At 37.4% G+C, this 24,476-nt stretch overlaps 1 protein-coding gene across 2 annotated transcripts in view; it reads right to left on the reverse strand.

The window, feature by feature from the left end:
• Nucleotides 1-3,288: 3,288 nt before the first annotated feature.
• LOC124541613 (glutamate receptor ionotropic, kainate 2) overlaps nucleotides 3,289-24,476 on the reverse strand; it is a 98,727-nt gene continuing 77,539 nt past the window's right edge. The window contains exons 2-20 of one of the 2 annotated variants that reach the window (XM_047119537.1): nucleotides 24,275-24,385; nucleotides 23,627-23,788; nucleotides 20,759-20,890; nucleotides 19,703-19,834; nucleotides 18,204-18,367; nucleotides 17,270-17,323; nucleotides 15,653-15,814; nucleotides 14,911-15,054; nucleotides 13,831-14,043; nucleotides 13,172-13,375; nucleotides 12,632-12,736; nucleotides 11,374-11,510; nucleotides 10,382-10,505; nucleotides 8,753-8,950; nucleotides 7,658-7,858; nucleotides 6,421-6,604; nucleotides 5,567-5,694; nucleotides 5,166-5,273; nucleotides 3,289-3,368 (exon numbers count right to left, since the gene is read on the reverse strand). In XM_047119537.1, the coding sequence (XP_046975493.1) occupies nucleotides 3,321-3,368; nucleotides 5,166-5,273; nucleotides 5,567-5,694; nucleotides 6,421-6,604; nucleotides 7,658-7,858; nucleotides 8,753-8,950; nucleotides 10,382-10,505; nucleotides 11,374-11,510; nucleotides 12,632-12,736; nucleotides 13,172-13,375; nucleotides 13,831-14,043; nucleotides 14,911-15,054; nucleotides 15,653-15,814; nucleotides 17,270-17,323; nucleotides 18,204-18,367; nucleotides 19,703-19,834; nucleotides 20,759-20,890; nucleotides 23,627-23,788; nucleotides 24,275-24,347 (2,673 nt within the window). In that variant the 5' untranslated portion in view covers nucleotides 24,348-24,385 and the 3' untranslated portion in view covers nucleotides 3,289-3,320. Of the gene's footprint in view, nucleotides 3,396-5,165; nucleotides 5,274-5,566; nucleotides 5,695-6,420; nucleotides 6,605-7,657; nucleotides 7,859-8,752; nucleotides 8,951-10,381; nucleotides 10,506-11,373; nucleotides 11,511-12,631; nucleotides 12,737-13,171; nucleotides 13,376-13,830; nucleotides 14,044-14,910; nucleotides 15,055-15,652; nucleotides 15,815-17,269; nucleotides 17,324-18,203; nucleotides 18,368-19,702; nucleotides 19,835-20,758; nucleotides 20,891-23,626; nucleotides 23,789-24,274; nucleotides 24,386-24,476 lie in introns of both variants that reach the window. The other variant, XM_047119536.1, reaches the window with a different exon arrangement.

Consider the following 24,476-nt stretch of genomic DNA (forward strand, 5'->3'; position numbering starts at 1 on the left):
CGTATAGTACGACAAATTAGATGTAGCATCAGTAAATTCAATAAAACCGATTACTGCCTGTTAATATCTAACCAAAAGAAACAGCTCCCTATCGCGCCACTCGACGCTATTCGTCGCTATATCTCGCGTCAGTTCAACCCGAGAAAGCAAGTGCATGTAAATCGACGCGTCAAATTGACGAATATATTAGGTTATATGATATTACAAGTTATTACGTTTGTGTAAAGATCATATTCACATGAGAAATAAATATTGATAATTTGGGATAGCGTACTTAATTCGGATGTGATCGATTTTACGAATTTTGCCGATGCTACGTCTAAGTTGTGTCGTACTGTACTTATTGACTTGATGACAAAGTCATTTTAAAGGTCTTTAATAAATAAACAATAAGTATTATGTATTAAAACATAAATGCCTTGATTTTATTTGTTATTTGTTAGAATCGTTTAGGATTATGGATTAAAAAAAATAGTTTTCGGCAAAATAATGACATGCCTTTGCCTCTTGTCTTATATAAAAAATTACTAGGACATATTCTAAGAGGTATGTTTTATATTTATACATTAATTAATTACATTACAAAAGTACTTCACTATATATTTACAAATGACTAGCGGAATACGATTTATTTGTATTATCATCTTATACTATATTATGTTTTTAATTCTTCAAAAAAAGAACACTCAACTGACATTTGAATTAGTGTTGCAAGAACTAAAAATAACTTACACTTGCTCAACATTTTCCTATTAATTGTAATTTACACGTGTATATTTATTAAATAACTTATATTAAAGTTGTAATAGTTATTTGTAGTTATTTTTTCAATAAATAATTTAATGCATGAACGCAGTACATTAAAATGAAATTCCATTTATTCGAACGTTCAGAAATAGTCAATAGCTAAATTAAAAAAAAGTCGTTTAGGAACATTTGTATGCCAACGGATATTATAAAATATAAGAAATATAAATATGAGAAACGATGACCTCTAGGCTATTTTAAATTATATATAATGTCAGCAATAATTGTACAGTCGGGGTAAGAAAAGGTTCGTCACCTTAAGATCTATTGACGCGTGCTCAGTATCAGTGCTAATCTGCTTTACCGATCCAGAGTATATGACACTAACAGACATATTTTAACAATTCAGTAGAAGTTATCATATCTAATTTGAATTTGTAATGACTAATTACTTGTTGTGTTGTTTTAAGTTATGGGTCTCTAAGTCGTCTAGTGCTATTATGCCTTCAAAATTAATTTGAGCATTTAATCTCGACCGAACCGATCAATCTCCATCGTGTCTTCTCCATCGCACGTGACATTGGCGAAAAAATCTGTGCCTTTTTGGCACAAATAAAAGCCACAAAAAAATGACTACGCCATTAATTTTTTTTTATGTTGATATAAAACTAGACGTAGTCCAAAAATATAACACTATTTTGAACCAAGTTATCATACTGTGCAAGTTTAATTTTATATGCAGTTTTCAGTTTAGTGCTTTAGATTTAATAGGTACTAAGACTTTAGGACTTGATAAAGGAATTAATTTGAAAACTGACGAAGGATTTCTTACTCTGACTGTATAAAAAAAAAAGAAAATCCCGCTGAGTTTCCTTTTCCTGTTGTTCTGAAGTTGTTTCCAAACCGTTATTATATTTTAGACACCCAATAAGTAAGTGTAATGCTTCAATTAAATAAATATTTTCAAGTTGTACAATTTGCGTTTTTAAATTGTTTATTTTAAACAAATACGTATATGATCAAAATAACTTAAAACACTTAAGCTTTACATAACACTTCAAGTTGGAGTAAGTCATCATATGCATGTTACCTGACTTTGTTTTTATAACTATGAACACAAATTCTGCATTACAAAGAACATTCGTTTGTATGAAAAAAATCACGTTCATTGTCTAAGGTAAATTCGACTCTTCTGTAAGAGTTCAGAAGTTGAGAAGTACTTATAGAAGTTATTTCTTTATTCTATAAGAACTCATCAATGATAATATATTTGTGGTTTCTTGAACACAAATGTCAACCCTCTGACAATTATAAAACACATCTATTATTAAAACACACTTCAATATAAAAGTTAAATCTGCATGTTAAACGGCACGTGTAGTGATGCATGTGACATGTATATCGCAACTATAAACACAGTCTCCCAACGTTTGATATCAAAATATCGATTACACATTTGACTCACAATGTAAATTTTGCTATTACACAAAATAAACACATTTAAAAACACACATGTGAATTTCATAATTAAATTAAGCTTTTTTATTTTGTCTTTTTGTCGTGGATACATTTTCATATCACAGCGACTCTAAATGAGTTTCATTTCAAAAAACGTACCTGCGTAATGCATGTTCCCCAACACTACGTTACGTTACATGCATGCAACGCGACACATCACGATCAACATGCATGTTTTGTTAAATGTTAAAAATAAATCATTTTTTATTTGTAAACAATTAAAATGATGAATATATTTATAGTCTCAGAGCTCAGTACCAGTGTCATAGATATCTATCGATACAAAATCTACTCTACGCTTATATTACGCTACGATCTGAACGTGTTTTTTCTCTCTGGGTTCTTTCAGCACGTACGAAGTTGTTCTTCTCAATGTTCCTACTGAATCTGTAATAGTAGGAAGATTCAAGTAATAATTATAGTTTTCAAGGTTAGTTGCGCGTATGTAATAAGGCATGGCAACTAGAGTACCAGTGTCTATGGGCGAATGTGATCACCAATGATTGAGGGGCCCATGAATGTTCTCAGTAAATTGATCAATCTTAAAACCGCCTTGAATAGATATTAATTTAAAATACACGTAATTTAGATCAATTATCGCGCATTGTTTTCCTTTGCCCTGTACACATATACATTGGCTGTAAATTTCCCACAGCTGGGCTAAGGTTTCTCCCTTTGAGGAGATTGTTTGGAACAGATTCCATAACGCTGTTCCAATGCGGGTTGATTGTATATATCCATTGGAGCAGCGTGGTAGAATATGCTTCTCCTTCCTTAGCCCAGGAGTGAGAAATTTACAGACTGTTGTTGTTGTGTGTTTAACATAACATGCGCTGCGAATGTGTGCGTGCAATGTATGCTGAGCACATATTCGCAAGGAAGAGCAAGGAAACTTGGTACGCGTATAAATGTGTACGGATATAGAACTATGGGTATGTAAAAGCTAATGACAAGTGTGTGTTGTGTGTGGTGTGTTACTCACGCGGCGCGTGCGCGGGGCGGCGCGGGGCGGGCGCGGGCGAGGCGGGCGCGGAGCCGCCGCGCCGCGCCGCGCGCTACGACCAGCGGAGCTCCTTCAGCTCCACCGTGCTCGACGCGTCCGTCTGCACACGGGGCGCCATGCCATGAGTCTGGGGCGTGATTGGAACTTATCGGACACCTTATGGGTTCAGACGATTCGACGAAAGCATTGTTCTATAGACGTAACCATCTCGTCCTCCGATTTTGAATAATTATAAATGGTGTTCAAATCTATATACATAAAACTAGCTGTTGTCCTTGGCCTTGCTCGCGTGAAAAAAGTTTAAAAATAACTCAATAGACTAATTTAAATATTACGTTAGTTTAAGAACTCTTTGTAAAGAACACTGGTGTTTCATTCATGTCCATGCAGTCAATTTTAAAGACTTGACCTTGTGTTTTGTTAATCGAATTAAACGCGAACTGTTCCCTTTTGAACTTAAAAGAAATATTACACTGTTTCTCATCTATCCATCCATCATCAAGTGATAACTGTAGCCCCTATGACATACCGATGGAGTGCCGTAACTATTAGTCTGGTGCCGTTGCATATTGCTAAAATCACTCAGTAATATTATTGGATAAGGGGTGTAAAAAGGATTGCAAGTTCGTATGTTAGTTTGGAATTCCGCAATTTTTTAAGTCAGAACTATGAAACTTTTGGGATACTGATTAAAAATGAGTAGAGACGTATTTTAGTTTTCTGAATATTTTAGCCCTAAAGGGTTTCGTATTATGGTTAATCTGGAAGTCTGCCATCTTTGAAGTTAGAAATATGAAACGATATTTTTGAGACGTTAGAAATGAGAAGAAATGTATTTAAGCGTTTTTGGATAATCTACCCCTAAGGTTGAAATTACATATAGGTTAGTCCTGAGGTGCGTCATTTTTAAGTTAGGAGATTGTTATACCAATAGCGTTACTGAGGGTTTAAACCTTTGAGAGGGATTAGGGTTAAGACCTCAAAAATTATGCAACGGCACCAGACTAATAGTTACGGCACTCCATTGGAATTCATGGGGGCTACAGTTTTCTCTGTTTTTTATGGTATAGGTTGGCCGACGAGCATATAGGCCACCGTGATGGTAAGTGGTCACTATCACCCATTGACAATAAAACTGTAAGAAATATTAACTATTCCTTACATCGTTAATGTGCCACCAACCTTGGGAACTAAGATGCTATGTCCCTTGTGCCTGTAGTTACACTGGCTCACTCACCCTTCAAACCGGAACACAACAATACTGAGTACTGTTGTTTGGCGGTAGAATAACTGATGAGTGGGTGGTACCTACCCAGACGGGCTTGCACAAAGCCCTACCACCAAGTACAATCACTTGATGATAGATTGTTAGATGAGAAACAGTGTAATATAACTTTTAAGTTCAAAAGAGTGGAGTTTGAGCTTAAAGTCAATTAACAAAGCACAGGAACAAATCTTTAAAATGGACTGCATGGAAATGAATGAACCGCCAGTTATTTACAAAAAGGTCTTAAATTAAGGTAATATTTTTAATTAGTCTGTTAAGTTATTTATTACCATAATTCAAGCAACAGCTAGTTTATGTATAAAATTACTTATGTGATGATTTTTATTTTTTTTGGCTGGTGAAAACAGCGGCCAATCACGACTGAGCTCGGCTGAACAATTGGATGACCGGACAGATTGTGAAGTGACAAGAAGAAGAGAAGAATGGGAAAGGAAGAGGGAAAAACAGTCGGTGGTCAGAATCCGGGATTAACAGGGTTATCTTAATAATTAAGGGTGATTGATTGTCCAACTTGTAATTGTTCCGATTGAACCAATTATGTTAAAATAAAAGTATTTATATCTAATCAAACTGAGTTTGGATTCTTAAAACTGATGATTGTTAAAGTACCTCGTATCTGGATGGCGCTGGTGGCACATGCGTTCCCGGCGAACACCTGGAACATCCAGGTCTCAGGACTGTTCTCGAGGAACCTCCTCTCATTGCTGTTCTTAATTCCTGTATAAATTAAATAAATAGGATTATCACTAACATGTATTCTCAACAGTAGATTATGATTGCAGGTCTCGTGGATCTAAATTCAAATCAGCAGCATTTTCTGACGTTCCTCTAAAAGCACTACAAGCCGTTGACCAATCGTGTCCCTTTTCCCTCACAACAGATTATGACAGTAAATAATGCAGCTATATTTGCGCACACACACATATGCACTGTAATTAAAAGCAGTTTTTCCAAAGAAAGATCGTCGTGTTATTAGTCAAGTTGACGTAAGAAGTGAAGTCGTTACAGACCTGACCCATTTCGCTGCAGAGCGACTGTCGACCCTGCGAGGCGTTCTTCCTCGTATTCCAGCAGAACTCCAATATCGCTACCACAATGGCCAGAACCAACCCACACAGTAACGTCACAAACACACCCCCTGGAATTATAATTAGGATTTAATCATGAACAATACAGGAAGATTAGCACTATTTATTTCCTCTTTAAAGAAATATTTGAATACTTGGTGGTAGGGCTTTGTGCAAGCCCGTCTGGGTAGGTACCACCCACTCACCAGTTATTCTACCGCCAAATAACAGTACTCAGTATTGTTGTGTTCCGGTTTGAAGGATGAGTGAGCCAGTGTAACTACGGGCACAAGGGACATAATATCTTAGTTCCCAAGGTTGGTGGCATTGACGATGTAAGGAATAGTTAATATTTCTTACAGCGTCATTGTCTAAGGGTGATGGTGACCACTTACCATCAGGTGGCCCATATGCTCGTCCGTCAACCTATATCATAAAAAAATACTAATGTCCCAAATTAATTAAGAAAATACCAATATTCCTATTCACCCCTTTTCAGCTTATCACTTGTTTTAACGGGGACGTCAATAGCCCAAATGATCAGGATCTTGCGACATTTACATCACTAAGCCCGTACACCATTGCACTATTGACGATTTCGAAGACCTTTAATCAATTTAACAAGCCCATTCAGAAATTTGTTTCTAGCGAAAAAAAATCAGCAAAAAATTCAGAAAAATCAACGTCATAAAATTTGCTCAAGACACAGAGATTTTAAGAAGATACCATAGAGATCGAGCTAATAAAAGCGTGTAAAGGTATAATAATAGCACGTGATCTATAGTACGAGCACTCACCAATGTTTTGCACACCTAAAGGGTTCGCCTTGCTGTCCTTGCCGTCCCGGTTGCAGACGTCGCCCGTGTTCTTCCACCACTTGTCGTACAGTATCTGTATCACGCCCTTCTCTTGCAGCTCTAATATCGCTAAGGAGATCTTGTCGCGCCAAGGGCTGCCCTTCCACGTTGCTATACCGTAACCCTAGATGAAATAGCTAAATATATTAAGTGATGTTTTATAGTTGAGTCGAGATGGCCCAGTGGTTAGAACGCGTGCATCTTAACCGATGATTACGGGTTCAAACACAGGCAAGCACCACTATATATTATATGTGTTTAATTTGTGTTTATAATTCATCTCGTGCTCGGCGGTGAAGGAAAACATGGGAAACAAGGAAATCTGCATGTGTCTAATTTCATCGAAATTCTGCCACATGTGCATTCTACCAACCCGCATTGGAACAGCGTGGTGGAATATGTTCCAAGCCCTCTCCTTAACGGAAAAGGAGGTCTTATCTCAGCAGTGGGAAATTTACAGGCTGTTACTACTACTACTAGTTGTTTAATATTATATTATGAATATTTGCTCGTTTTTATGTAACAACGACGAGGGGAAGAGAGGAAGAAGAGCGTCGTCCCTGTGGATACGGTAAAGTCAGCCACAGGATCATGTGCCCAGGCTTGCCTACGAATGGCAAAGAATAGGAATGGCTGGAGGAAGGTGGTACGAAGTGTTCAGGAGAGCCACACGCATGGTGGTCACGATCCTCAGTGATGAGGAAACGACTGGGAAGTAACGACTTTGACGCTAAATTGCTAAAACTAAAAATTCATAAGTACTAAGTTTTATTGGGATGTAGCTTTGTGATGTTAAATACAAATTAAACTCAATCAAAATCAAAATCAAAATATACTTTATTCAAGTGGGCTTTTACAAGCACTTTTGAATCGTCACTTTACAATTAAGTGAAGCTACCACCGGTTCGGAAAGTAGATTCTACCGAGAAGAACCGGCAAGAAACTCAGTAGTTAATCTTTTTCAACATTTAAAAAAAAGTACAGTCATGTTAGTTAATACAATTATTTAAATTGATATATCCTGTCTGGAAGTCAACAGGGATTAATTCCACTCTTTTTTATCATCTACAAAATTATGTATCGAATAATATGCCTTTTTTACCAATGTATTTTTTATAAGCGATTTGAATTTACGTTTACATTATCTTACGACACGTTTTACTATCACGATACTCACCTTCGAATCTAGGAGACCTCCAATCTGCGTCAAATTGCAGTCCCTCTGTACTCTATGGTCTAGCATGGTGGACTCCATGAGGAACGCATAATTCCCCATCAGAACCCTTCGGACCCCCTCCTCGTAGGAGGAGACGAGCGCTGGTGGGGTCGCAGTCGACATGTGCTGCCACATCTTCTGGTATATATCTATGTTTGAGTCCTAGGAAAAGAAATAAACTTATGGCTTCAGTACAATATTATGTAATATCAACCATTAATGTTTCTAGATTTTTCTAGAAGTAGAATACACGTAATAAATTCTCGAAGTTTCCACAAAAAAAAAGAAATAGATTTAATGTAAGTATATAAATTATACCGACGTCAAAATTTAGAACAGTTTTCATTTTATTTTGTTTTTTTTTTTAAATAATAATAATAACTTTACAACTATTTATGCAGTGGCTGATTTACAAATCTGCCGCGAGTAAGCTATTAAATTTTTAACGATCGATTTCAGGTATCGCCGTCTTTGTTTAACTTAACATTGTACGATATGTGAGAAAGAGATGAAACGAATGTAACATCGAAATTGGTGTGACGTCTATTCATCTCTTTCTCACAGATGAGTTACTGTAATGTAAAAGAGAGAGGGCAAATATTATGGTCATTGTACTTTGGATGCTTTGACATACCAGATCGGTTATTCGTCACCATCAAATCGATGACATCTGATGTTCTGACGTCATCCGTTTTTAGATTACAACAACAACAACAGCCTGTAAATTCCCACTGCTGGGCTAAAGGCCTCCTCTCCCTTAGAGGAGAAGGTTTGGAATATATTCCACCACGCTGTTCCAATGCGGGTTGGTGGAATACACATGTGGCAGAATTTCTATGAAATTTGTCACATGCAGGTTTCCTCCAGGATGTTTTCCTTCACCGCCGAGTACGAGATGAATTATAAACACAAATTAAGCACATGAATCAGCGGTGCTCGCCTGGGTTTGAACCCGCAATCATCGGTTAAGATGCACGCGTTCTAACCACTGGGCCATCTCGACTCATCGAGACTCGTTTTTGGATTAGTAGTTCTTAAATACGGTTCTAAACTCACCCTGAAGAAGGTCATAGTGGAGCCGCCGTTGAGGGTTCCGTACTGCACGCTGGTCTGCGCCGCGAGGTCGGCCGCGCTCTGTATGGGCAGCACCGTGCGCTCCACCGTCAGGAACGCCGCCAGGTTGGCCGTGTACGACGACAGGATGATCAGCGTGAAGAACCACCAGATGCCCCCCACTATGCGCGTCGAGGTCGCCTGCACAATAACAGCTATGATCGCCCATAAACAATGACGCTGTAAGAAATATTAACTACTAGCTTTTGCCCGCGACTTCGTTCGCGTGGACTTCAGGTTTGTCCCGTCTAGTCTAGTAATCGCTTAAAATCGCTTCGTAAATAAGCCATTATTTCTCGTACAAAGTAAAGGATAAAAAATGGTTATTGTGGGTTATTCCTAAGAGATAAACATTTACCATCACGGACTTTTTTGTAGACCTTTTTAAGTTGTACAATACTGTAGTACGTTATTTTGATCTATCTGTAGGATTCAGTCAGCGTTTGCAATGTAAGCGCAAAAAATGTGTTTTATTACGACCTCACATTGGAAACCTCAAAAATTGTAGCCTATGTGTTATTCTGATGTATAAGCTATATTGTGGTAAAGTTTCATTCAAATCCATTCAGTAGTTTTTACGTGAAAGAGTAACAAACATCCATACATCCATACATACAAACTTTCGCCTTTATAATAGTAGTAGGATTCCTTACATCGTCAATGCGCCACCAACCTTGGGAACTAAGATGTTATATCCCTTGTGCCTGTAGTTACACTGACTCACTCACCCTTCAAACCGGAACACAACAATACTGAGTACTGTCATTTGGCGGTAGAATAACCGACGAATGGATGGTACCTACCCAGACGGGCTTGCACAAAGCCCTACCACCAAGTATTGATTTTCGTATTTACGTCGTTTTTGATTTCATATTAAATGTTGATTATCGTAATTTGACTAAACTAGCCAAAATCTGCTACTACTAAATTAGTTTTATTAATGTTATCGATATTATTGTAATTTTAAATAAATTTAGTGCAATTATAAAAAGATTTTATACCCAAAAAAATCAATTGTACATTTAATTCTGGTTAGTCACTCACATGTAATCTGGAGTTTTATATATACCAAAATAATAGCATAGTTATGTATCAGTAACTTGTCTTAATAAACCCCGTAACATATATATAGTAGCTTGTCTTAATAAACCCCGTAATATACATATATAACAATATGATATTTTCATGTAAAAATTGCTGTGTCATTTAATTACACAATTTTTCAAAATAATGCAGATAGAAAAAAATTATCTCGTCAAAAATGACTTTATAAACTCTAAAATTCTGGCAAAAAATTCCAGGAAATCTTACGTTCTCACCATTGGCATTGTGAACTAAATTCCTAACTCTTGTTCCTAAAAAGATAAATTTGTCCAGCATTGGGATGGTTACTGTAGTGTACACTACGTTAAACGGTTCACTGGCTCGACAACACACGGTATGCGCAAGCGACACGTCAGCTCTCGCCAATGGCTCTCGCCCGAATGACGTTCGCCCCACCACACCGTGAGCACGAGACAATGTTAATAACTATTACCATAGTTATTATTTAAATACAAACACTACAGTTACCTTAGGATTTAATCCAGATCCTTGCCTCAAGAAGGTCCCAGTTATGAACCAGAAGGAATTACAGACGCTGAACTGGTTCGTGAGGAGCTTCGTTTCATGACCGCAGACGTGTGTGCTCGAAGACCTGGAATATACATTGTGAATATTGCAGATTTTTTTTTATGGTATAGGTTGGCGGGCGAGCATATTGGCCACCAGATGGTAAGTGGTCACCATCACCCATAGAAAATTGTTGTTGTTGTTTTGTTGAATAGCGTCGAATGGCGCGATAGGGAGCTGTTTCTATTGGTTGTATTAACCGGCAGTAATCGGTTTTATTGAATTTGCCGATGCTACGTCTAAGTTGTGTCGTACTATACTTGTGTATTATAGAATTCTAGTTAAAGCTTCATAGGCTCTTGAAAGCCATTTTATTTAGAAGACAGTTTGTTTAAGACCTCAGTTTCTTTTTGAGTGCTAATTATCTAAAGCCTTATGTATTGGGCTATTGGTATTTTTTGTGAGAATTTAACAATAGCAAGTCTTTGGTAGCATTAACACCTGCATACCCTTTACCTGACTTATTTACTTTTCCTGGTTTCGTATTTTTCGTCCATAGGGGAATGAATGGCTATTTAATGATGTATATGAAAGCAATAATACCTCACCCAAAACCCTACAAACTTGGTACCAAATTTACTATAGAAATGTTTGTCTCAATTTGTATTTCGAAATTGTAGATGAGAAAAAAGCTTTGAATTAATACCCGTTGACTTCCAGGCAGGATACATTACATACATATATAATTGTATTTAACTACTATGATTGTATATTTTAAATGTTGAAAAGGAGTAACTAATGAGTTTCTTGTCGGTTCTTCTCGGTAGAATCTACTTTCCGAACCGGTGGTAGCTTCACTTAATTGTAAAATGAAGATTCAAAAGTGCTTGTAAAAGCCCACTTGAATAAAGTTTATTTTTGATTTTGATTTTGTCAATGTAATAAGAACTTACCATTCGTACGGGGAGAATCTCGCCATCACAAACAGTGTGAACGACACCAGGATGTACGCAGCGAGCACGTACAGCCATATCTCTATCGCCAGCGGGTTCAGGAAACTGAACAGCCGCGTGGGTTGAGATGATGGCACCTTAAACATTTGTTTCGTATTTTTAAGCCATGAAATCATGTACCAGAATAAAATTGAGGCCAGATGGCTCAGTGGTTAGAGCGCGTGCATCTTAACTGATGATTGAGGGTTCAAACCCGGGCAATATTCATGTGATCAATTTGTGTTCGATGCAGGAAATCATCGTTAGGATATTTTCATGTGACTAATTAAATAGATATTCTGCCACATGTGTATTCCATCAACCCGCATTGGAACAGCGAGGTGGAATATGTTATGTGTATGAGGAGGCCTTAGTCCAGCAGAGGGACATTTTCAGGATCTTATAGTTTTAGATTGAAATTTGCCATGTGTCCATCAAACCGTACGTGGACTAGCATGGAGAAACATTCTTCAGACCTTTTCATCAAGAGTAAGAGGATTTTTGTGCAGCAGTGGCATATTAAAAGGCTGTACTTGACTTTTTCCAACAGAGCTATTCTTATTGCTTCAGCCGACATTTGCCGCGGAACAAGCTCGTGAAATATCAAAAATGAAATGAAATGTTCAAAACATGGTAATGGGGGATAAGACAAAGCGAAGAACCAGCGTACCCTCACAGACCACTGTTCCAAAATCATAGAAGAATATAGGAACCATTAAATCTATATGGATGGGCTATCTCAACTCTGTTTTTTGAATCCGCCAATGTGCAACCAACCTTTGGAGCCAAGATGTCATATCTGTGCTTGAACTCACATTAGCACTCATCCTTCATACAAAAACTCGTTACTAATTATTGCTCTCTAGTGGTAGAATACGTTATGAGTGGTATCTTTTTTTTATGGTATAGGTTGGAGGACGAGCATATAGGCCACCTGATGGTAAGAGATCACCCATAGACAATAAAGCTGTAAGAAATATTAACTATTCCTTACATCGTCAATGCGCCACCAACCTTGGGAACTAAGATGTTATGTCCCTTATGCCTGTAGTTACACTGGCTCGCTCAACCTTCAAACTGGAATACAACAATACTGAATACTGTTGTTTGGCGGTAGAATAACTGATGAGTGGGTGGTACCTACCCAGACGGGCTTGCACAAAGCCCTACCACCAAGTATAATTATACGGACTTTGCTTTAATAATATGTAGAACTTACCTTAAATAATATTCCGATACCCAAATTCATAAAGGGTTTGGTAAAGTCTATGACTGCTTCCCGTGCATAGTTTATGGTCATAGACGCGACTGCTATATCTGCGTTCTATAATTGAATAAATTAAAGTTTCATAAGTATTAAACCAATCTTCATTGGAGCGTGGTGGAATATGCTCCAAACGTTTTCCTCTAATGGAGAAGAGGCTTTAGCCCAGTATTGGGAAATTTACAGGCTGTTACTATTATATTATACCTGTTGAATCCAAGCAGGATATATTAATTAAAATAATTGTATTAACTAATATGACTTTGTGTTTTTTAAATGTTGAAAAAGAGTTTCTTGCAGGTTCTTCTCGGTAGAATCTACTTTCCGAACCGGCGGTAGCTTCACTTAACTGTATAATGATGATTCAAAAGTGCAAAGTTTATTCTGATTTTGATTTTCATTACCAAAACATTAAGGTGTTTTAATTTAAACAACTTATTGGCTATTCATATAAGCAAATCTCTACATATGTTTGAACTAAGGCTATATACTTACTCTTTCCATCAATTCCTTGACTATTCCGTTCCATTGCCCGGTCTCAGGGTCCCAAGCACCGTACATGTTATCAGGGACGAGCCTCAACCGGTACTGGAAACCAGCTCGAGCTGCTACGCGCGCCAGGAGATCTATGCAGAATCCCTCAAACCTGGCGTTCCCCTGGAGGTTCCAGCCCTCCTTGACCATGACGTATGGTTTCTCCTATAGAAATAAAAGTGGCTTATTTTTTTAAGAGTAATCGTATACTGCGTTTTGAGAAGTAAGGTCAAGGTCATCTATTTATATGATATTTGCCGAATGATCCAGAAATAAGTTATACAAGCCATAGATCTACGAATAGTTAGAGAAGAAACACTCCAGACATGAGCGGAAACGATTTTTTTATAAACATCGTTTTTTTAATAAAAATTAATGGTATTCTGTATTTTTTTCTGGCCTCGATAAGTGGTTTGCTAACTGGTCCATCTGATGGTAAGTGGTAACCACTGCCCACAGATATTGACAAAGTATAAATTTTAACTATTTGTTACATAACCAATGCAACACAAACCTTAGGGACTAAGATGGCACACCCTTGTGGCTTCCACAAAGCCACCATTAGATTTATCTTAAATATTTCGCTTCTCATATAAAAAGCCGAAAATTCGTTTTCTTACCTCGACGGTCACAACTGTAAGAGTGACGTTGGGCGGCGGGTCGCGCCTGTAGGCGGCGGAGTCGGTGATCTCGAGCCCACGCGTGGGCGCCCACGCGCCCGCCTGCACGGCGCGCCCGCCCTCCCCGCCGGACAGGCGCATCAGCTGCAGCTGGAAGCTGGTCCGGATGCCGTCCGTGAACGCTATGGGGCCTGTGAGGCCGTGTGCTTGGACCTGTAATACGCAGTGATTGCTACCGAATTTCAAGAAATAAAGAAAATAAAAGTTTATTAGGATACGGAAAAAACTGCGGCAGAATAATTGTTTGTATCAATTTTGCGTCTAAACTATTTAAGCGATCGATATGAAACAGAAGAGAGAACAGGGTACCGAAGTGAGAAGGCCACAAGTATGCGAAATAGGGAGCGGAAACTAGTTCTGAAAAACTCTGGTACTATCAGGTACACTTAATATTAAGTCAATGCAGATCATATGCTGAGAAATATATCATACTAGTTTTTGCCCCTAGCTTCGTTCACTTTTTGGAGATTCGTCGTCCAGCTTTAGGCATAAAAAGTCAAGTAGTTTCGCCGTGAAAGAGCATTTTTCCCATTTATAATATTAGTTTACATGTCCAGCTACCCTAATCCGGTTCGGTTGGCCATTATTGAAAATCGCATAAAATCCCGTTTGGTAGCATTTGAGCTCATTGCGGACAGACTCGGCAGGAGCACTTTACTTTATAATTAACGAAAATTGAGACTACGTTCTTCTCGAAAGTTTGACATTCGAGAAAGATTTTTTTTATGGAATAGTTTGGCGGACGAGCTAATGGGACACCTGATGGTAAGGGGTCACCATCACCCATAGACAATGACGCTGTAAGAAATATTAACTATTTCTTACATCGTCAATGTGCCACCAACCTTGGGAACTAAGATGTTACGTTCCTTGTGCCTGTAGTTACACTGGCTTATGGCTTCAAAGCGGAACACAACAATACTGAGTACTGTTATTTGGCGGTAGAATATTTGATGAGTGGGTGGTACCTACCCAGACGGGCTTGCACAAAGCCCTACCACTAAGTGTTCTCCAACTCACTTTGTTGATATTCTCGAGTAGTATCTTCCCGTGGGATATGTGCGTTTCCGCCTCGCAGGAGACGTTGGTGGCGTGCACCTCCTTGGTGGACGCGAGCGCGAGCGCCAGTACCTGCAGCGCGTCGTACAGCAGCGCCGGCTCCGTCTGCAACGGACGGGAAATGCGCTACCTGACGAGTGCTCAGCGCCAATCTCGCTACCAGCCGTTTTATTGGACAACATCACATACATTACTCTGATCCCAATGTTAGTAGCTAAAGCATTTGTGCTATGGAAAATCAGTCACGATACCACAAACACCCAGACCCAATACAATGTAGAAATTTAATGAACTTTTTCCACATTGACTTCGGAATAGAACCCGGGACCTCGGAGTTGAGTTACCCATGAAAAGCGGTATACATAGTATGTATTTCCATAGTGTTGTCTTAAATTTTTCGCGATTATTACACATTTAAATAAAACTAGTTATAACGGATTTGAATCGCGTATATTAATTATTTTTGGCATCCCGACGTTTCGAGCACTTTACAGCGTTCGTGATACCGTTATAACTAGTTTTATTTAAATGTATTTCCATAGTTTAAAAAAACTGTACATGTGCCTGTAGATTTTTCACAATTGGACAAAGGGCAATTCATTTTAAGAAGAATGTATGGAGCTCATTCTACCATCCCTTGTAGGACATATGTGACAGAATTTCATTGAGATTAGACACATGCAGGTTATCTAACTAGCCCTACCTTGATATTTCCGCCGCTTAGTATAGAAGCGCCGATGGGATGGAACTTTTCCATGACTTGTAGAGCGTCTTTAACTTTATCGGAATCGCGATCCACCAGCCTCCAGCCGCTCATGTTAACCCGGTTGTACAGAAAGTCCTCCAGGTCGAAGAGTTCCATATCCTGGAAGAAATATAAATGCATTTAAACAAAACTAGTTATAACGGATTTGAATCGCGTATATTAATTATTTTGGACATCCCAACGTTTCGAGCGCTTTACAGCGTTCGTGGTCACGGGTAGACAATATATATAATTAATATAAATATAAATGCATTATTTCGCTATGGAATGTTATAGTTATGCTCGGCGAAGATAATATGATTCTGTGATAATATGTCCTTTTGTGACTGAGACGTATATTTTTTTACTTTTACTTTATTTTACTTGGTGATAGGGTTTTGTGCAAGTCCGTTCGGGTAGGTACCACCCACTCATCAGTTATTCTACCGCCAAATAACAGTACTTAGTACTGTTGTGTTCCGGTTTGAAGGGTGAGTGAGGCAGTGTAACTACAGGCACAAGGGACATAACATCTTAGTTCCCAAGGCGGCACATTGATGATGTAAGGAATTGTTAATATTTCTTACAGCGTCATTGTCTGTGGGTGATGGTGACCACTTACTTAAAAAAGTACCGTTTTAACATATTATGGAGCATATACCCAGGGCCCCCAATGTCAGAGGGACATTTTTTGTAATGGAACGGATCGAAAGTCGGCCCTTGTGGAAACGATATCAACATTAACTATTTTGACCTGGTACATTTCGAGCGTCAAAAATTATAATTTTGCACATATAAATTTATACAAGTACTTATATTATATATATATATATATCATAATGTAACTGATAAGACGTTCATTTGTTACGACATATATTTCTAGAACGACGATTTCATCACCACCTATTTTACTCCCATACAAATCAAAAATCAAAATAAACTTTATTCAAGTAGGCTTTTATAAGCACTTTTGAATCGTCATTTTACAATTAAGTGAAGCTACCACCGGCTCTGAAAATAGATTCTACCGAGAAGAACCGGCAAGAAACTCAGTAGTTACCCTTTTTTAACATTTAAATGAAATGTTGATTGATTCCCGATACATTATTTACTCTGTTATCTAATTTTCCATGTCCTTCCACGAGATGAAATAGATATCCAAACCAGAAAGAAAAACAAATATATAGTATCAAACTATCTCCTAGATAAATTCCATCTAAATCGATTTAGCAGCTTAAATTAATAGATGTATTTTATAAGTATATTACATATATGTATAATTGTATTTAACTTTAAGTCATGTTAGACTTTGTATTTTTAAATTTTGAAAAAGAGTAACTAGTTTCTTACCGGTAGTAGCTTTACCTAATTGTAAAATGACGATTCAAAGGCCTACTTGAATAAAGTTCATTTTGATTTGATTTGAGTAACTATTGAGTTTGTCAAATGGCGATTCATAAGAGCCTACTTGAATAAACTATATCAAAATTCAGATTCATATTTTGAAACTTAAAGAGGTAATAGATAAAGTTGCTTTCGCATTTATAATATAAGTATATACTTTCATATACTTACAAAAGATGTAAAAATGTAATGGTAGTTTTCGTTGTTCATTTGCAGCTGTAATATCTGAAAACGGAATTTATATATCAGAAATAATTACAAATTTACAGTAGAGATATGTCCGAATAAATTAGTCCAGTATAATAAATAGGATGTCATAAAATGTCAACACTTTTGCTACTAATTGAAATAGTCCAAACAAATTTAACATTGAATAGACAATATGTCATTGATCAAAATCTTGAATAGTCTGTGAATCTATTTATTTAGTTGACTTGAATAGTCTGTGAATCTATTTATTTAGTTAACTTGAATAGTCTATTAATCTATTTACTAGATCAAACGGCTTTATGCAGGATTTGGGTAGGTTACCTCTCATCAGATGTCCTACCGCCAAAGAATAATGAGTATTATCGTTGTGTTACGGTTTGAAGGGTGAGTGAGCTAATGTATTTTTAGTTACATATTAATTTCCAACCTCATTAACGATGTTAGGAATGGTTATTATTATTAACAACGGGATTGTCTATGGGCCGTGTTGACCACTTACCATCAGGTGGCCCATGCGTGCGTCTACGTTGAATAAAACATATTCAAGACCTTGAAAAACCACTGGATTCTAAATATTGGTAACGTTATACAACAGTAGCTGTTGGCAAGAGTGACCTCTACAGCGTCAGCGGGTAAGAGAGTCGTGGAAGATTACATATTAGCAGGAATCATTACATAGTATAAAACAAAGTCGCTTACCGCTGTCTGTCCGTATCTATGCCAACATTTTTAAAAAGTACGCAACGGATTTTGCTACGTTTTTTTTATAGATAAAGTGGTTCGAGAGGAAGGTTTTTGTATAAATTACATGGACAATATAGTGTTGTGTGTGTGTGTGTGTGTGTGTGTGTGTGTGTGTGTGTGTGTGTGTGTGTGCGTGTGTGTGTGTACTCACGGCCCTGGACAGCTGCTTGAGGTGCCTGGGGTCGGTGTCGACGATGACGTGCCGGATGTTCTGCGCTTTGAGTTGCGCGAGCGCGCGCCGGTAGTCGCGCGCGTCCACGCGCACCGCGTACATGTCGCGCCCGTCGCGCGCCAGACGCACTATGTTCAACTCGCCTAACATATACAACGTAACATACATCAACATATATTGATAAATCTCTGTCTTACAAATTTTAATCCAATATAAAAGCTCAATGGTTCACCTTTTCGAGACACATCGTAAGTTAGGACTGCTTGTTTATTTGTATTTAATTTCCTTTATTTTTTTTTTGTTTTTTTTTTTTGTTGTCTCCTTATAGTTATTAGTTAATGTTGTTAGTTAGTTAGTTAATGTTAAATATTTCCTATGATTTTTTATTGTATTTTTATTTTTTTAATAATTATGTTTGAAATGTATGTTTGTCCTGAATAAACATTTTCTTATTATTATTCTTATTCTAATATTAATACATACATACCCATAGGTCAAACTAAGAACCTACTTTCTTTTCGAGTCGGTTAATTAAAACCATCTCCTTAATGTAACAAATACTTTTCTGAAAACCGCATCCAAATTGCTTCGGCCAAACGCGAGATAACCGCGGACAAACATTTCTACATACATACAAACAATCGAACGGAGAAACTTTTTTCTTTTGAAGTCGGTTAAATATAACCATAGTCTTTGAAAGGAGCACTATCTCACTGGGTTTAGCCTATTCCAAAGAGGTTTCAATCCCAAAGGTTAGTACACGAACCACTTGTGTTGTGGAAAATCAGAAGTAACGACGGTACCACAAACACCCAGACCCAAGACAACATATAAAACTAATGAACTGTATCCACATCGACTCGGAGTGGCGTACCCGTGAAAACCGGTGTACACACCACTCGACCATGGAGGTCGTTTTTGACTGTTAGAAAGCTACATAATAGGCTATTTGACAATGCGAAAAATAAATCGTAAATTATTGTAATCAGTGTATGTTATGAGTTTAAAAATAGTTATTTACTAACGAAACATGAAAATAATACTTATTTTATACAATAAATAAAAATGAAGAAATCTTCAAACATTTGTCACGTGACACAAAACGCTCCTGATTGGCCGGGTTCATGATGAAGTCACTTTCTTGTAAACCTTGCTTTTCTACTATATGTACCACAGATTAAAATACAGCAAAGAGACGTCACAGACCCCATTGCAGCGCCATATTGTCCAAGTAGCGTTTTCGAGCGTTATTTAAATATGGAATTTTCAATATGATATTTTTCGGCAAATATGTATTAGAAATAAAAAAATCAACTTTTACTGGGTCCCTTAACCTCTACTAAATAATATAAAATGGATTTTAAAAACCAGTCAAATAGCCTATTCCTGAGTGCTATCGGGTACATAACTATATTAATTAATAATTTGCACATGTAAAGCCGGGGTAGTTCGCTAGTATTAAAGATAAATATACAAACCAACTCCGTAGTCCTCATAGATGATCCCCATTCTCGTCCAGTTGAGGAAGGCTGTGAGGTCCTTAAAAGCCTGGTCCATCAGCTCTCTGGAGGGGTACAGGTTGATCGTGAAGGAATCTGAGCTGTTTGACGCTGTAAAATAAACAACAAATGATTAAAATAAATAGTTGATTCATATAAAATTAAAAAAAAAAACCTATAAAACAAATCACTCGTAAGGATTCAGATTTTCGATTAATTACTTAAAATAAAAAACACACACCAACTCACACACGCACTCTTCGTAAATGACGATGTTCAAAAGAAAATTTTACACTATTAGAACTAGTATAATTAGAATCTCCTTTTGAAAGATCTTCGGGCATCTCGAGAGTGGAGATGGCCCAGTGGTTAGTACCACTGAATTTTCATGTGCTTAATGTATACAAACAGACACTCCAATTTTATTATGTGTATAGAAGATGTCCAAATAACATGGCGTGTTAGGCCAGGGTGGGTTGTTAGTTCTTATAAAAATAGAAAAAAAGATATCTCCTTCATTTTAATAACAATATCTATCAGTAAAATAAAGCAAAGTAAGAGCCTGTAAATTTCCCACTGCTGGGCTAAGGCCTCTTCTCCCATTAAGGAGAGGGCTTGGAACATATTCCAAGACGCTGTTCGAATGCGGGTTGGTGGAATGGACATGTGACAGAACTTCAATGAAATTAGACACAAACCTCGGTGGTAGGGCTTTGTGCAAGCCCGTCTGGGTAGGTACCACACATCAGTTATTCTACCGCCAAAGAACAGTACTCAGTATTGTTGTATTCCTGTATGAAGGGTGAGTTAGCCAGTGTAACTACAGGCACAAGGGACATAATATCTTAGTTCCCAAGGTTGGTGGCGCATTGACGATGTAAGAAATGCGTGATGGTGACCACTTACCATCAGGTGGCCCATTGCTCGTCCGCCAACCTTTACTATAAAATAAAAATGCAGGTTTCTCCACGTTGTTTTCCTTCAACGCCGAGCACGAGATGAATTATAAAGACAATATATATACAGCATACTTACTCTCAATAAAATGCGGCGTTACAGTCAAATGTGGAGCGTGCAGCGATTTGCACATGGCTGACAGCGTCGACCCGAGCAGCGGACCAGCGCTGCTAAAGATGGCTATAGCGCCCGACTTGATTTGTGTACACGCTGAAATTAAAAAAAAAAATGTCATTTTTGTAGTGACGTCACCTTTAAATTAAAAAAAAAGAAAGGGACATCCATATTGTGTAGCCACGTAATCAGTGGCGGATTTACAATTCTGCCGCTAGTAGGCTATTCAATTTTTGCCGCACCTTACATTTTTTTTGCAACATTTATGATTTGTGTTCTATCGTCCTCATTACATCGGTTTTTCCCGTTATTAGTATGATTATAAACTAGGTGATATTTCCGTTAGTTACTAGATTATTTTTCCAACCCGCTATGTAGTGACGAGTATACGGATTACGGACGTAATGTGTACCTATACATATAGTTATAAGTTTTGTTTTTAAATTTCTGTAAGATAGTAACAAATTTGGGCTAAATTTGCCGCACCCTCTAAATCTGCCGCCCTAGGCTCCAGCCTACTTAGCCTATTGATAAATCCGCCACTGGACTTAAGAAAATTAAACTGTCAGTAGCGTTCTTGATAAATTTCAGAATAAATTATATACCAAAAAATTGGTATATAAATAAAAGTACCAAGTATTTAGTGTTGCCCAAATTTAGTCTTGGTCTTGCAGTCTTGGTCTTGTTCTTGCGTTTTTGCAAGACCAAGACCGAGAACAAGACCGCATATTTTTAGCAAGACCAAGACCAAGACTCACCGTGCAAGACAAAGGCAAGGCAACGCCACAAGTATTAAAGAACATATTTATTTGAAATGTTCTAGTAAATGTTCCATTATCTTATATATAAATAGGGTTATTTGATTTTTGTCCCAGTGTTTATGGTACGATAGCTGTACATAGAGAATCGGTAATCTCATTTTGTAGAACTCCAGCCTCCAATTTGCTAAATTTATTATATATTTAGCATACAGAAGTGAAAAAAAAGACAAGAATATAAATAACTTTAATCACTTTACTAAGTTCTAACTTCACTTCACTTCTCTTCACCAAGTAATACATATTGAAGTAAATTCCATACTCAGTTGAGTTCACTTACCAAATAAGACACAATTAACACTTATAACAAATTAAAAGCACGCCAATATTGACCTTACAGTTCGCGACCAAAAAAAATTATGACGGCTTCATATGGTTTCGCGCGCTTTTGTTTTTTTTTATTCTTTCCAGCCAGTTGTATAGTCAAAGGAATCTCCTAAATATGTATTTTACATTTAATATTAGAGAGCGGAAAAAAGTTACTGGCCGGTTAGAGAGCGGTACAACAGCTGTATAAAAATATATATGAAAAATATGTACAAAATAAATAAAATTCGAACTGAACTAATGTATACCATTGGAATGAACAAGCAACATCAGCGTCATGTCACAAAAATTCCCTTAAAAAAAAAGGCGGGAGTTTTGCAGCTGACACATTGAATCGCCATTACTGGGTAGTATTATTATTGATGGTTATTTCTGTTGTAGATTAAATGTTGTTCTTTTGTGGTAGATTGATTGTTATTGTAAATTAAAGGTAGTTGTTTTAGAGGTTAGCCTACTTCCTACTTCTGGTTCTAAAAATACGTATTTTACAATAAATTTAATTTAAAAAATGGTTTCATCAAGAAATCAAAATCAAATGTTTAAAGTAACCGCCAAATTTCGCGGGAGACTCACTATTGATATGAATTATTTATAATCAAAGGTCATCATATGTTAAAATATAATTATCGTATAGCGAAATTTCTTCGTAAATATAATTTCGATGTTAAGCATTTTGAAGCCAGCAAAAAACTGTTAAGGGTCCTCGAATCAACCACTTCCGGTAGCCATATTGCGTTTCCGCCACTTTAAAACCGAGAGTTTCCTGTTTCGTGCTCGGTATTATTTTGATATATATATATTATATATTTTAATGGTATAGTTATTTACAATAATTTCATTAATGATATAGAAGGTACATATATTTCTAGGTTTTTGGTAAATGGGCTATCTAATCTGTGGTCACCGCCACCAATGTTGATAGCAAATTACCGTCTCCTACATTGCACAACAACCTTGGAAACTATGATTTTATGTGCATTGTGTCCAAGTTACACTGGCTCACTCACTTTTCCAAACGACTTCTAAAAAAGGAGGTTGTCAGTTCGACATATATGTATGTTACATTGTTAGAATTGAATTATATATGAGTATGATGATTCATTTAGGTCTCCCAGCACATGTGCTTTATTGGTCAGAAAGGCTGACGTCATGTTTTTAAAAACCAGCTGGGACAAGCCACTCCATCATACATTATATATTAATATATGTTGATAAATTATACACATAAATCTTCCGTATAAATCCGTCTGTATATTAGTCAAACCTACAAAAATCTGTTTAATAGTTTTGGAGATTATCGCGAATATACAGACAGACGCAGCAGGGAGACTTTGCTTTATAACAATAACAACAACATCCTGTAAATTCCCACTGCTGGGCTAAAGGCATCCTCTCCCTTTGAGAAGAAGGTTTTTGGAACGTATTCCACCACGCTGCTCCAATGCGGGTTGGTGGAATATAGATGTGGCAGAATTTCTATGAAATTTGTCATATGCAAGTTTCCTCACGATGTTTTCCTTCGCCGCTGAGCACGAGATGAATTATAAAGACAAATTAAGAACATGAATCAAAGGTGCTTGCCTGGGTTTGAACCCGCAATCATCGGTTAAGACGCACGCGTTCTAACCACTGGGCCATCTCAGCTCTTCACTTTTGTTTTATAATATGTAGTGATATATGTGTGTACCTTTCTTATAAGTTCGGAACGTGTCTCTCGCCGTGGTGTACTGTATGTCGTACACAAGAGTACTTTCAGGTAATAAGCTGCGTTCTTTGTTGATTCTGTAGACCGCGTACTTGAAGGCTAACTCAGCGCTACCACCCCTCGACTCCTCTGTGAATATTGCACCTGGAACACACGTAGACATATATCTAACGAGATAGATTGCCATCTAACATCGTTAGATGACCACCTACGTCGTGAGATTGTAAACTATCAAAATATTGTGTCAATCACATCAATAAGCACAATCACATCGAGTTTTAGCATCTCAAACGATACGGGGTCTAATAAGCCCCGTACCGATATTATGATAGTTTTCGTTCGAGTTCTTAAACGCCCAGTACCACTGAAATGGCAAAAATAAAAGGAATGTCGCAGTTATCGTGTTAAGGACAGTTGTTTAGCTTTATAAATAAGTATTGGACAACATCAGATACATTACTCTGATCCCAATGTAAGTAGCTAAAGCACCACAAACATCCAGGCACAAGACAATATAGAAAACTAATGAACTTTTTCTACATCGATATGGAGTATAAGTGTACCCATGAAAACCGGTGTACACACCACTCGACCATGGAGGTTGAGATCTCGTAAAAATATAATACTCACCAATTTTGACGACCGGTGACAGAGCAGCTACAGCATTCAACGTGACCACGAGCCAGCGCCACTCACTCCACATATTGCAGCATCACCACTCCCACAGACAGTCTTCACCACCTGAAACCATAGGTTAACCATAAGTCAAACCAAAGGTCATGTCCTGTCAATTTATTTAACAAACTTATCTTTTTTGTTTTCTTTTTTTATG

Source organism: Vanessa cardui, chromosome 28 (genome assembly GCF_905220365.1).
Source record: "Vanessa cardui chromosome 28, ilVanCard2.1, whole genome shotgun sequence".
In the NCBI taxonomy this organism is placed as follows: domain Eukaryota; kingdom Metazoa; phylum Arthropoda; class Insecta; order Lepidoptera; family Nymphalidae; genus Vanessa; species Vanessa cardui.